This window comes from Somniosus microcephalus, chromosome 9, assembly GCF_052327205.1.
Source record: "Somniosus microcephalus isolate GS21.2 chromosome 9, FLI_Smic_1.0, whole genome shotgun sequence".
Classification (NCBI taxonomy): Eukaryota; Metazoa; Chordata; class Chondrichthyes; order Squaliformes; family Somniosidae; genus Somniosus; species Somniosus microcephalus.
This window is the reverse complement of record NC_140995.1, coordinates 60,214,376-60,228,008: the sequence shown is the minus strand read 5'-3', so window position 1 is coordinate 60,228,008 and position 13,633 is coordinate 60,214,376. Positions and strand designations below refer to the sequence as shown.

The window sequence follows — 13,633 nt, the reverse complement described above, 5'->3', positions numbered from 1 at the left end:
ACAGTTTTGTGGGAATGGTGTCAAAGAAGCAGAATTAGAGCCAGGACAGGAGGAAGCCTGGGAGGAGGTTCGGCTGAGTGGGAAAGGAAAAGGGGTAGATGAATGGATGGTCTCAGTCTTAGTGACAAAGATGTCCATGAGTTCCTCACACTTGTTGCTTGGGGTGGAGGGGCAGGGGAAAGGGGTTTAAAGGAGAAGGTTGGTGGTGGCGAAAAGGAGCCAGGGTTATCTTTAAGGTCCGATAGCGTTTGATTTGGTCCAGCCAGATCTGCCGACGGATGGCTGCATCAGTTGTGCACCAGATAGGTTCAAGCCTGTGCCTAACAACCGCAAGATCTACACTGAAATAGAAACATCCAACAACTGACACCTGAAGGACCCAGTTACAAAAATAATCTTTGGAAATACACAGAACACTGGCTTCAGCCAATTCCAATTTCTGAGCCAGTAATAGTCTCGCAGAGTTCCACGGTTCTGCTGGTCTAAAGTCACAACCCCCACCATTTCCTTCGATATATTGGGCAGACACATTCAGGGACATGACAGCGCAACTTAGGAGGATCTCCAAGCAAGCAATAAAACAGATTAGCGCCTTCTTAAAAAAAAACAATTAATTTTTCTATTAAATAGGGAATCACTTTGAACAAGATGTAGTACTCCCTTTCCTTTAAAGTAATCTTTCCAAAAGCAGGTGGGTTTTGATACACTATTGGTAACAGCCCCAAATCCTCCAGCAGGGGTAGAACCGAACAGATATCCAGTTCAGGCGGGAAAGAAAACCACAACTTAAAATGGTCTCAACACCTTCCACACTTTATAAATCAGGAGGTGCCAGAGAGGGTGCACCTCAACCAAGAGTTGGAACCTTTGAAGTATAAGACACTGCAAATGAAACAAGAATGATCTTACCTTTCAGAATACTGAACTACCATTTACTCATTCTGTCACATTAGTACACACCTTCAAATAATTCTAAAATCTCAAACACTTCCACCATCCTCCTCTCCTCCACCCTACACAAACACCAGTTAAACCACCTGTTACCCTAGTCCTTTCCTACACAAATTGCCATACACATTAGGATAAGGTAGAACCGTGGTTATGTTACTGGAATAGTAATCCAGAGGTTTGGACTAATAATGAGGAGAACTTGAGCTCAAATCCCACCATGGCAGTTTGAGAATTTGAAATAAAAAGCTGGTGCCAGTAAAAGTGACCATGTAACTGTCGGATTGTTGTAAAAAAACAACTGGTTCACTAATGCTCCTTTAGGGAAGGAAACCTGCCATCCTTACCCGGACTGGGTCCACGTGACTCCAGTTCCACACCAACATCGTTGACTCTTAACTGCCCTCTGAAGTGGCCAAGCAAGTCACTCAATTACATCAAAACTGTTACACGGTGGTTCAAGAAGGCGGCCCACCACCACCTTCTCAGGGTAACTAGGGGTGGGCAATAAATGCCAGCCTCGTCAGCAACGCGCATTCTGAAAGTGATTTTTTTTTTTTTTTTTTAAAAACACCCACTGCTTCATCCTTCCCAACCGCAACTGGCTGCCACAGTCAATTAGATACAAGGCCCTTTGCCTTATTTTAAATCCCTCAAATGGCATGAAATTAACAGCAATCAAAAAGATTTCAACCAATAATCTAATGGCCTACAGAGTACTAGACAGATTGAACAACTGTGGCATTGCTTACAGACAAAATCTAACTTTAAAAATCGTCAACCTTTTTCCCTATACATTCCATACATGGGAACTGCCCCAAGTAAATTTATCACGCTGTAATTACACTCACAACCAGTGGAGGCGCTGCAGCAGCACCACTACTTGCAAGGAGGTGGATGACAGTGTGACAAGTTTATATAGGCAGTTCCCATTGTAAATGTTGACATATGAATTATAATGCTAAATAAAGACAGAAAGCAAAATTTGAAAATGGGGGCAGACTCACATTTGCACTCCCTGGTCCAAAAGGATATGCAGCAAAAGGCAGGTAAATTGAGTTAAAATACAGATCAGCTGTGATCTAACTGCATGGTGGGACAGGCTTGAGGGGCTGAATGGCCACCTCCTGTTCCTTTGTTCCTACTTATCCCCACCTTCTAACCTCATTTAGGACATTTGGTCTTGACTCCTGTATTACAGAGACCCTACAGCACTGAAAACACGCCATTCAGCCCAACTGATCTATGCGGTGTTATTGCTCCACGCGAGCCTCCTTCAATTTTTCTTCATCCCACCCTGTCAACATTTCCTTCTATTCCTTTCTCCCTCATGTACTTATCTAGCTTCGCCTTAAATGCATCAATGCTTTTCACCTCAACTACTCCTTGTGGTAGTGAGTTCCACATTCCCAACCACTATCTGAGTTTCTCCTGAATTTCCTATTAGATTTATTAGTGACTCTCTTATATTTATGGCCCCCTAGTTTTGTTCTCCCCCACAAGTGGAAACATCATCTCTACGTCTACCTTATCAAACCCTTTCATAATTTTAAAGACTTCCATCAGGTCACCCCTTAGGGTTCTCTTTTCCTACAGTAAAGAGCCCCAGCCTGTTCAATCTTTCCCCAATAGTTATAACCTTTCAGTTCTGGTATCAACTTACATTTATATAACACATTTAACATAGCAAAACGTCCCTAGACGGAGCGTTATCAATAAAAACATTTTTGACAGCGAGCCACATAAGGAGATATTAGGGCAGGTGATCAAAAGCTTGGTCAAAGAGGTAAGTTTTAAGGAGCATCTTAAAAAAGGAGGCAGAGAGGTTTAGGGAGGGAATTCCAGAGCTTCGGGCCTCAGCAGCTGAAGGCACAGCCACCAATGGTGGAGCAATAAAACTGGGGATGCTCAAGAGACCAGAATTGGATGAGCGCAGATCCCCAAGGATTTTGATATCGTCCTGGTGAATCTTTCTTGCACTTTCTCCAGTGCCTCTAGATCCTTTATAATATGGAGACCAGAACTATTCACAGTACTCCAAGTGTGGTCTAACCAAGGTTCTGTAATTATGTCGCTACCTCCAATGAATTGAAGTACAGCTGAGTATTTGCAGCAAGTTTAATTTCCTTTCAACACATTTGTTATTAGTTATAAATATCGGATATTTGAGGCTGATTGACCGGGTGATAGAACCCGAGCTGGGAACCGCGAAAATTCCATCAAGCTAAAGATGTGAAAGCCCCATGGCCGGGCCTTCTACCCGCACCGACCTTTCCTGCGCGGTTTCCCCATCCCGGCTCCAGAGACTCGGGCAGCCGCCGTAAATCCAGAGCTCGGCACTGACGCGAAATAAACAGCAAGGTGTCGCAAAACGGCTCGATGTCGCGGCGGAAAGGTCACGTGTTCATGGACCCGGGGGTTTAGCTCAGGGGGATGGGGTTTGTCCTCAGCGGTGGGGTTTGACCTCAGGGGGTGGGATTTGACCACAGGGGGTGGAGTTTGATCTCAGTGGGTTGGGTTTGCACTCAGGGGGTGGGGTTTGTCCTCATTGGGTGGGGTTTGTCCTCAGTGGGTGGGGTTTGTCCTCAGCGGTGGGGTTTGACCACAGGGGGTGGAGTTTGATCTCAGTGGGTTGGGGTTTGTCCTCAGGGGGTGGGGTTTGTCCTCGGTGGGGTTTGACCTCAGGGGTGGAGTTTGATCTCAGTGGGTTGGGTTTGTCCTCAGTGGGTGGGGTTGCACTCAGGGGGTGGGGTTTGTCCTCATTGGGTGGGGTTTGTCCTCAGGGGGTGGGGTTTGTCCTCATTGGGTGGGGTTTGTCCTCAGTGGGTTGGGTTTGTCCTCATTGGGGTGGGGTTTGTCCTCAGGGGGTGGGGTTTGTCCTCAGGGGGTGGGGTTTGTCCTCAGGGGTGGGGGTTTGTCCTCAGGGGTGGGGTTTGCCCTCAGGGGGGTGGGATTTGTCCTCAGTGGGTGTGGTTTGTCCTCAGGGGGTGGGGTTTGTCCTCAGGGGGTGGGGTTTGTCCTCAGTGGGTGGGTTTGTTCTCAGGGGGTGGGGTTTGCTCAAGGGGGAGGGGGTTTGACCTCAGTGGGTGGGGTTTGCTCTCAGGGGGTGGGGGTTTGTCATGCGGGGGTAGTGTTTGACCTCAGAGTGTGGGCTTTGACCTCAGGGGTGGGGTTTGTCATCAGAGTGTGGGCTTTGACCTCAGGGGGTGGGGTGTGACTTCAAGGGGTGGGCTTTGACTTCAGGGGGTGGGGTTTGTCATGAGGGGGTGTGGTTTCTTCTCAGGGGGTGGGGTTTGACCTCAGGGGGTGGGGTTTGTCCTCAGGGGGTGGGGTTTGTCCTCAGGGGGTGGGGTTTGACCTCATGGGTGGGGTTTGACCTCATGGGTGGAGTTTGACCTCATGGGTGGAGTTTGTCCTCATGGGTGGTGTTTGTCCTCATGGGTGGGGTTTGACCTCAGGGAGTGGGATTTGACCTCATGGGTGGAGTTTGTCCTCATGGGTGGAGTTGTCCTCATGGGTGGTGTTTGTCCTCATGGGTGGAGTTTGTCCTCATGGGTGGGGTTTGACCTCATGGGTGGAGTTTGTCCTCATGGGTGGGGTTTGACCTCATGGGTGGGGTTTGACCTCAGGGAGTGGAGTTTGTCCTCATGGGTGGAGTTTGTCCTCATGGGTGGGGTTTGACCTCATGGGTGGGGTTTGACCTCATGGGTGGAGTTTGTCCTCATGGGTGGGGTTTGACCTCATGGGTGGAGTTTGTCCTCATGGGTGGGGTTTGACCTCAGGGAGTGGAGTTTGTCCCCATGGGTGGAGTTTGACCTCATGGGTGGGGTTTGACCTCATGGGTGGGGTTTGACCTCAGGGAGTGGGATTTGTCCTCCTGGGTGGGGTTTGACCTCATGGGTGGGGTTTGTCCTCATGGGTGGAGTTTGACCTCATGGGTGGAGTTTGACCTCATGGGTGGGGTTTGACCTCATGGGTGGGGTTTGACCTCATGGGTGGAGTTTGTCCTCATGGTGGAGTTTGACCTCATGGGTGGGGTTTGACCTCATGGGTGGGGTTTGTCCTCATGGGTGGAGTTTGTCCTCATGGGTGGAGTTTGTCCTCATGGGTGGGGTTTGACCTCATGGGTGGGGTTTGACCTCATGGGGTGGGGTTTGACCTCATGGGTGGGGTTTGTCCTCATGGGTGGGGTTTGTCCTCATGGGTGGGTTTGTCCTCATGGGTGGAGTTTGTCCTCATGGGGTGGAGTTTGACCTCATGGGTGGGTTTGACCTCATGGGTGGAGTTTGTCCTCATGGATGGGGTTTGACCCTCAGGGAGTGGGGTTTGTCCTCACGGGCGGGGTTTGACTTCAGGGAGTGGGGTTTGTCCTCATGGGTGGGGTTTGACCTCAGGGAGTGGGGTTTGACCTCATGGGTGGAGTTTGTCCTCATGGGTGGGGTTTGACTTCAGGGAGTGGGGTTTGTCCTCATGGGTGGGGTTTGACCTCAGGGAGTGGGGTTTGTCCTCATGGGTGGAGTTTGTCCTCATGGGTGGGGTTTGTCCTCATGGGTGGGGTTTGACCTCATGGGTGGGGTTTGACCTCATGGGTGGAGTTTGTCCTCATGGGTGGGGTTTGACCTCAGGGAGTGGGGTTTGTCCTCATGGGTGGGGTTTGACCTCAGGGGGTGGGATTTGACCTCATGGGTGGAGTTTGTCCTCATGGGTGGGGTTTGTCCTCATGGGTGGGGTTTGTCCCTCATGGGTGGGGTTTGACCTCAGGGAGTGGGGTTTGTCCTCATGGGTGGGGTTTGACTTCAGGGAGCGGGGTTTGTCCTCATGGGTGGGGTTTGACCTCAGGGAGTGGGGTTTGTCCTCATGGGTGGAGTTTGTCCTCATGGGTGGGGTTTGACATCAGGGAGTGGGGTTTGTCCTCATGGGTGGGCTTGACCTCAGGGGGTGGATTTGACCTCAGGGGGTGGGATTTGACCTCATGGGTGAAGTTTGTCCTCATGGGTGGGATTTGTCCTCATGGGTGGGGTTTGACCTTATGGGTGGGGTTTGTCCTCATGGGTGGAGTTTGTCCTCATGGGTGGGGTTTGACCTCATGGGTGGGGTTTGACCTCAGTGGGTGGGATTTGACCTCATGGGTGGAGTTTGTCCTCATAGGTGGGGTTTGTCCTCATAGAAACATAGAAACATAGAGATAGGAACAGGAGTAGGCCATTCGGCCCTTCGAGCCTGCTCCGCCATTCAATGAGATCATGGCTGATCTTCGTCTGAGATCATAGCTGATCTTACCAGTTCAGTACCCCGTCCCCGCCTTTTCTCCGTAACCCTTAATCCCCTTAGCCTTCAGAAATATATCCAATTCTCTCTTGAAAATATTTATTGAATTAGCCTTCGCAGTCCTCTGTGGCAGGGAATTCCACAGGCTCACCACTCTTTGAGTGAAGAAATTCTTCCTCATCTCTGTTTTAAATGATTTGCCCGCTATTTTTAGACTGTGGCCCCTGGTTCTGTGCTCCCCGGCCATTGGAAACATTCTCTCTGAATTCAGCCTGTCCAGGCCTGCCATAATTTTATATGTTTCGATGAGATCCCCTCTCAATCTTCTAAACTCCAGTGAGTACAAGCCCAAACTATTTAATCTCTCTTCGTAGGTCATTCCCGCCATTCCAGGTATCAGCCTGGTGATTCGCCGTTGCACTCTTTCCATGGCAAGAACATCCTTCCGCAGATGGGGCGACCAAAACTGTACACAATACTCCAGATGCGGTCTCACCAGCACCTTGTACAGCTGTAGTAAGGTATCCCTATTCCTATACTCGAACCCCCTTGATATGAAGGCCAACATACCATTTGCCTTCTTAATCGCCTGTTGCACCTGCATGCTCTCCTTCAGTGACTGGTGCACAAGAACACCCAGGTCCCTCTGCACTTCCCCATCTCCCAATCTATTGCCATTTAGATAATAATCTACCCTCCTGTTTTTACCCCCAAAGTGGATAACCTCGCATTTATCCACATTATAGTGCATCTGCCACGTATCCGCCCATTCCCCCAACCTGTCCAAATCGCACTGTAGCCTCCTGACATCCTCATCAGAGCCCACCCCTCCTCCTAGTTTAGTGTCGTCAGCGAATTTGGAAATATTGCATCCAATTCCCTGATCCAGATCATTTATATATATTGTGAACAGCTGGGGTCCCAGGACAGATCCTTGCGGCACCCCGCTGGTCACTGCCTGCCACTCCGAAAACGAGCCGTTTATTCCAACTCTCTGTTTTCTATCCGCCAGCCAGTTCTCTATCCACGTTAATACTTTGCCCCCAATCCCATGAGCCTTAATTTTGCATGATAATCTTTTGTGTGGAACCTTATCGAAGGCTTTCTGGAAGTCAAGGTACACCACATCCACTGGCTCTCCCCCATCTATTTTACCAGTTACTTCCTCAAAAAATTCCAGCAGATTAGTCAAACACGATTTACCCTTTGTAAATCCATGTTGACTCTGTCCGATCCTTTCCCCATTTGTCAAGTGCTCCGCTATTTTATCCTTAATAATGGACTCTAGCATTTTGCCCACAACCGATGTAAGGCTTACTGGTCTATAATTCCCTGCTTTCTCTCTACCCCCCTTTTTAAATATTGGGGTAACATTAGCTACCCTCCAATCCACGGGTACTGTTCCCGAGTCAATGGAGTTCCGGAAGATGATCCTTAGAGCATCTGCTATCTCCAGGGCCACCTCCTTAAGTACCCTAGGATGTAGTTTATCAGGCCCCGGGGATTTGTCGGCCTTCAGTCCCCTCAACTTACCCAACACCATATCCCTAGAGATACTAATTTCTGTCAGCTCCTCCCTCTCATTAGTCCCTATGTTTGCCGATATTCCTGGGAGGTTATTTGTGTCCTCCTTTGTGAATACAGAACCAAAGTATGAGTTTAATTGGTCTGCCATTTCCTTATTCTCCATTATATATTCTCCCGAATCGGACTGCAAGGGACCGACTTGGGATTTTACCAGTCTTTTCCTCCTGATATACCGATAAAAGCTTTTGCAGTCTGTCTTTATGTTTGCTGCAAGTTTACTTTCGTATTCTATTTTCCCCTTCCTGATTAATCCCTTTGTCCTCTTTTGCTGTATCCTGTACTGCCCCCAATCTTCCGGTCTGGTGCTTTTTTTTGCCAGTTGATATGCCCTTTTTTTTTATTTTATGCTGTCCCTAATTTCCCTCGTTATCCACGGTTGAGTCACCTTTTTAGGTTTATTTTTATGCCAAACCGGTATAAACATGTTCTGGAATTCTTCCATTCTATCTTTGAATGCTTGCCATTGTCTATCCACTGTCAATCCCCCCAGAAACACCACCCAATCAATCTTACCCAATTCCCGTCTCATACCCTCGTAATTCCCTTTATTTAAGTTCTGGACCTTAGTCTCTGATTCAATTTCCTCACTCTCCATCTCGACTGAGAGCTCGATCATATTATGATCGCTCTGACCCAAGGGGCCTCGTACAAGAAGATTGCTGATAAGTCCCTTCTCATTGCACAATACCCAGTCTAAAATGGCCTGATCTCGAGTCGGCTCCTCGACATATTGGTCCAGATAACCGTCCCGAAAACATTCCAGGAATTCCTCCTCCTCAGAATTTTTACTAATTTGGGTAGTCCAATCAATATGTAAATTAAAGTCACCCATGATGACAGCTGTGCTCTTATCGCACGCTTCTCTAATTTCCCTTTTTATGCCTTCCCTCACCTCCATATTACTATTTGGAGGCCTATATATCACACCCACTAACGTTTTCCTCCCCTTGCTATTTCTCATTTCTACCCATACAGATTCCGTTTCATCCGAGTTAATATCCTTCCTTTCCATTGCATTAATCCCCTCCTTTACCAGCAATGCTACCCCACCTCCCCTACCTTTTTGCCGATCCTTCCTAAATATTGTATATCCCTGGATGTTAAGTTCCCAGCCTTGCCCACCCTGCAGCCACGTTTCTGTAATCCCAATCAAATCATACTTGTTTACCTCTATTTCCACAACTAATTCATCCACCTTGTTCCTAATGCTTCTAGCATTAAGATACAAAGCCTTCAGGCTTGCTTTTTTCACACTCTCATTATGAATTAGTTTGGCCCTTTGTGTTTCTCTCCTTTGCTTATTGCTTCTCACCTTTCTACCATCTATTTCTGACTTCATATGACTTCCCTCTTTTCCACTACCTAGGTTCCCATCCCCCTGCCAAATTAGTTTAAATCCTCCCGAACCGCCCTAGAAAATATTACCCCGAGGACATCGGCTCCCTCACAGTTCAGGTGTAGACCGTCCCCTTGGTACAGGTCACTCCTCCCCAAGAACTGGTTCCAATGCCTCAAGAATTTAAATCCCTCTCCCTTGCACCACTGCTCAAGCCACGTATTTAGCTTATCTATCTTACTCTCTCTAAACTTATTAGCTCGTGGCACTGGTAGCAATCCAGAGATTACTACCTTTGAGGTCCTACTTTTCAATTTAGCTCCTAACTCCCTAAATTCAGCTTGTAGGACCTCCTCCCTCTTTTTACCTACATCGTTGGTACCTACATGTACCACGACAACTGGCTGATCCCCCTCCCCCTTCATGGGTGGGGTTTGTCCTCCTGGGTGGGGTTTGACCTCATGGGTGGGGTTTGTCCTCACGGGTGGGGTTTGTCCTCCTGGGTGGGGTTTGACCTCCTGGGTGGGGTTTGTCCTCCTGGGTGGGGTTTGACCTCATGGGTGGGGTTTGACCTCATGGGTGGGGTTTGTCCTCCTGGGTGGGGTTTGTCCTCCTGGGTGGGGTTTGACCCCAGGGGGTGGGGTTTGCCCTCATGGGTGGGGTTTGACCTCAGGGGGTGGGATTTGACTTCATGGGTGGAGTTTGTCCTCATGGGTGGGGTTTGTCCTCATTGGTGGGGTTTGTCCTCAGTGGGTGGGCTTTGCCCTCATGGGTGGGGTTTGACCTCAGGGGGTGGGATTTGACCTCATGGGTGGAGTTTGCCCTCATGGGTGGAGTTTGTCCTCATGGGTGGGGTTTGACCTCATGGGTGGGGTTTGACCTCATGGGTGGGGTTTGTCCTCCTGGGTGGGGTTTGACCTCATGGTTGGGGTTTGTCCTCATGGGTGGGGTTTGTCCTCCTGGGTGGGGTTTGACCTCCTGGGTGGGGTTTGTCCTCCTGGGTGGGGTTTGACCTCATGGGTGGGGTTTGACCTCATGGGTGGGGTTTGTCCTCCTGGGTGGGGTTTGACCTCATGGGTGGGGTTTGACTTCAGGGAGTGGGGTTTGTCCTCATGGGTGGGGTTTGACTTCAGGGAGTGGGGTTTGTCCTCATGGGTGGGGTTTGACCTCAGGGAGTGGGGTTTGTCCTCATGGGTGGGGTTTGTCCTCATGGGTGGGGTTTGACCTCATGGGTGGAGTTTGTCCTCATGGGTGGGGTTTGACCTCAGGGAGTGGGGTTTGACCTCATGGGTGGGGTTTGACCTCAGGGGGTGGGATTTGACCTCGTGGGTGGAGTTTGTCCTCATGGGTGGGGTTTGTCCTCATGGGTGGGGTTTGTCCTCATGGGTGGGGTTTGACCTCAGGGAGTGGGGTTTGTCCTCATGGGTGGGGTTTGACTTCAGGGAGTGGAGTTTGTCCTCATGGGTGGGGTTTGACCTCAGGGAGTGGGGTTTGTCCTCATGGGTGGAGTTTGTCCTCATGGGTGGGGTTTGACCTCAGGGAGTGGGGTTTGTCCTCATGGGTGGGGTTTGACCTCAGGGGGTGGGATTTGACCTCAGGGGGTGGGATTTGACCTCATGGGTGAAGTTTGTCCTCATGGGTGGGATTTGTCCTCATGGGTGGGGTTTGACCTTATGGGTGGGGTTTGTCCTCATGGGTGGAGTTTGTCCTCCTGGGTGGGGTTTGTCCTCCTGGGTGGGGTTTGTCCTCCTGGGTGGGGTTTGACCTCATGGGTGGGGTTTGACCTCAGTGGGTGGGATTTGACCTCATGGGTGGAGTTTGTCCTCATAGGTGGGGTTTGTCCTCATAGGTGGGGTTTGTCCTCATGGGTGGGATTTGTCCTCCTGGGTGGGGTTTGTCCTCATGGGTGGGGTTTGTCCTCCTGGGTGGGGTTTGACCTCCTGGGTGGGGTTTGTCCTCCTGGGTGGGGTTTGCCCTCATGGGTGGGGTTTGACTTCAGGGGGTGGGGTTTGTCCTCATGGGTGTGGTTTGACCTCATGGGTGGGGTTTGACCTCATGGGTGGGGTTTGTCCTCCTGGGTGGGGTTTGACCTCATGGGTGGGGTTTGTCCTCGTGGGTGGGGTTTGTCCTCCTGGGTGGGGTTTGACCTCATGGGTGGAGTTTGACCTCATGGGTGGAGTTTGTCCTCATGGGTGGGGTTTGACCTCAGGGAGCGGGGTTTGTCCTCATGGGTGGGGTTTGACTGCAGGGAGTGGGGTTTGACCTTATGGGTGGGGTTTGACTTCAGGGAGTGGGGTTTGTCCTCATGGGTGGGGTTTGACCTCGGGGTGTGGAGTTTGTCCTCATAGGTGGGGTTTGACCTCGGGGTGTGGAGTTTGTCCTCATGGGTGGGGTTTGACCTCATGGGTGTGGAGTTTGTCCTCATGGGTGGGGTTTGACCTCAGGTGGTGGGGATAGACCTCAGTGGGGTTCTCCCTGGCCAATAATTATCCCTCAACCAACACCACTTAAAAAAAACCTGGACTAACTCGTTTAATCACGTTACTGTTTGTGGGATCTTGCTGTTTGCAAATCGGCTGCCACGTTTCCTACATTATGTCAGTGACTGCACTGCAAAAGTACTTCATTGACTGCAAAGCGCTTTGGGACATTCTGAGCTCGTGAAAGAAGCTGTAGAAATGCAAGTTCTTTTCTCATTTCTTTCCGTCACAACAACAACAAGTTGAATTTATATAGCACCTTCAACATAGTATAATCTCCCAAGGTACTTCACAGGAGCATTAAAAAACAAAATTTGACACCGAGTCACATTAGGAGATGACCAAAAGCTTGGTCAAAGAGGTAGGTTTTGAGGAGTGTCTTAAAGGAGGTAGAGAGGCGGAGAGGTTTAGAGTCATAGGCCTAGAAATTCATTAAGGCACCGCCAGCTTTGCGGCCAGTTACCGCCCAAAGAGGGCTTCTGCGCCAATAGAGGAGTTTGCGCTGATATTCAGCGCAGCGGTAATGGTGGCGGTAGCCGGTAGCGCTGCGCCGACACCGATGACGTCATCGGTGTGCGCAGTGCCCCGGTTGCGCCCCGCTTCCGGCCCGACCCCCATATTTAGTTGCGGCCGCCTCTTCTGCAGCGGCCGCAAACAGCGATTGGAAAACGGGGCCGTCCTGCATCATTACTGGGGCGCTTTAAGGTGGAGGTGCGGCCGGCCGCGTTTTCGGCGGCCGCCTGCCCGCACCTCCTTCCCCGGCCTCCTCCACCTCCCCCCCCCCCCCCCGCGGCATTGCCGGCTGCTTTCCACGAGGCCGGCACTTCTCCGTGGTGCCGGGCTCATTTGCCGGCACAATCCAGTGGCGATCTCCCCGTTGCAGGCACCTCCCCCTTAAGAGAAGGAGGAGGCCTGCAGTACCGCAGCCTGCCGCTCTGCAGCGGGTGGCGCAGCGGCGCCTACAGCGCTGAAATTCAGCTTCAGCGCCCCAAGCGGGGGCGGGCACACCCTGGAATAGCGCCCAGTTCCGACTTGGGGCACAAAAACTGAATTTCTGACAGTTGCAACTGGCTCCGCGCCCAGCGCTAACTTTTGGGCGCTAGCCAGCTGGCGGGGCCATAGTGAATTTCTAGGCCATAGAGTCATAACTGCCCAGAAGGAGGTCATTCGGCCTATTGAGTCCATACCGGCTCTCTGTAGAGCAATCCAGTCAGTCCCATTCCCCCCCTCTATCCCCGTAGCCCTGCAAGTTTATTTCCCTCACGTGCCTATCCAGTCTCCCCTTGAAAACATTGAGTGTCTCCGCTTCCACCACTTCCGTCAGCAGCGAGTTCCAGGTCCTCACCACTCGCTGCGTAAAAAAGTTTTTCCTCACGTCCCCCCTGTATCTCTTGTCCAAAACCTTAAATCGGTGTCCCCTAGTCCTTGTACCATCAACTAGTGGGAACAGCCTTTCCCTGTCTAGCCTATCCAAACCTGCCATAATCTTGTACACCTCTATCAAATCACCCCTCAACCTCCTTTGCTCTCATGAAAACAAATCCAGCTTCTCCAACCTTTCCTTGTAGCTAAGATCCCCCATCCCCGGAACCAATCTGGTAAATCTCCTCAAATAACAACAGAAAATGCTGGATAAACTCAGCAGGCCAGGTAACATCCGTGGAGAGAAAATAGAGTCAACGTTTCGGGTCAAAACCCTTTGTCAAGACTAGAGAAGCACAGGAAATGAAATAGATTAAAAGGCCAGAATGGGGGCTGGGAGAGAACAAAAGAGAAGTGAAGAGACATTAAGAGGTATTCAAAATGAGACGAGATGGTGATAGGACTAGTGGAGACAAAAGACAGCTCTAGATTAGGTGTGAAATGCGCTGGCAGAATGGGAGACAGCTGCCATGTGGGAGAGAAAAAAAAGGGAGGGGGAAGGTCCAAACAAAGGTGTGGATAAAAAATATAAGTAAAAATGTAATAGGGGCCGAGGTTATGATCTGAAATTGTTGAACTCGATATTGAGTCC

The 13,633-nt window shown here is 50.3% G+C and overlaps 1 protein-coding gene across 1 annotated transcript in view; it reads right to left on the bottom strand.

Annotated features, from left to right (window-relative positions):
* elp3 (elongator acetyltransferase complex subunit 3) overlaps nucleotides 1-3,444 on the bottom strand; it is a 157,986-nt gene extending 154,542 nt beyond the window's left edge. The window contains exon 1 of the mRNA XM_085996640.1: nucleotides 3,219-3,444. Within this exon, the coding sequence (XP_085852766.1) occupies nucleotides 3,219-3,240 (22 nt within the window). The 5' untranslated portion in view covers nucleotides 3,241-3,444. The remainder of the gene's footprint in view (nucleotides 1-3,218) is intronic.
* Between the last annotated feature and the right edge of the window lie 10,189 nt (nucleotides 3,445-13,633).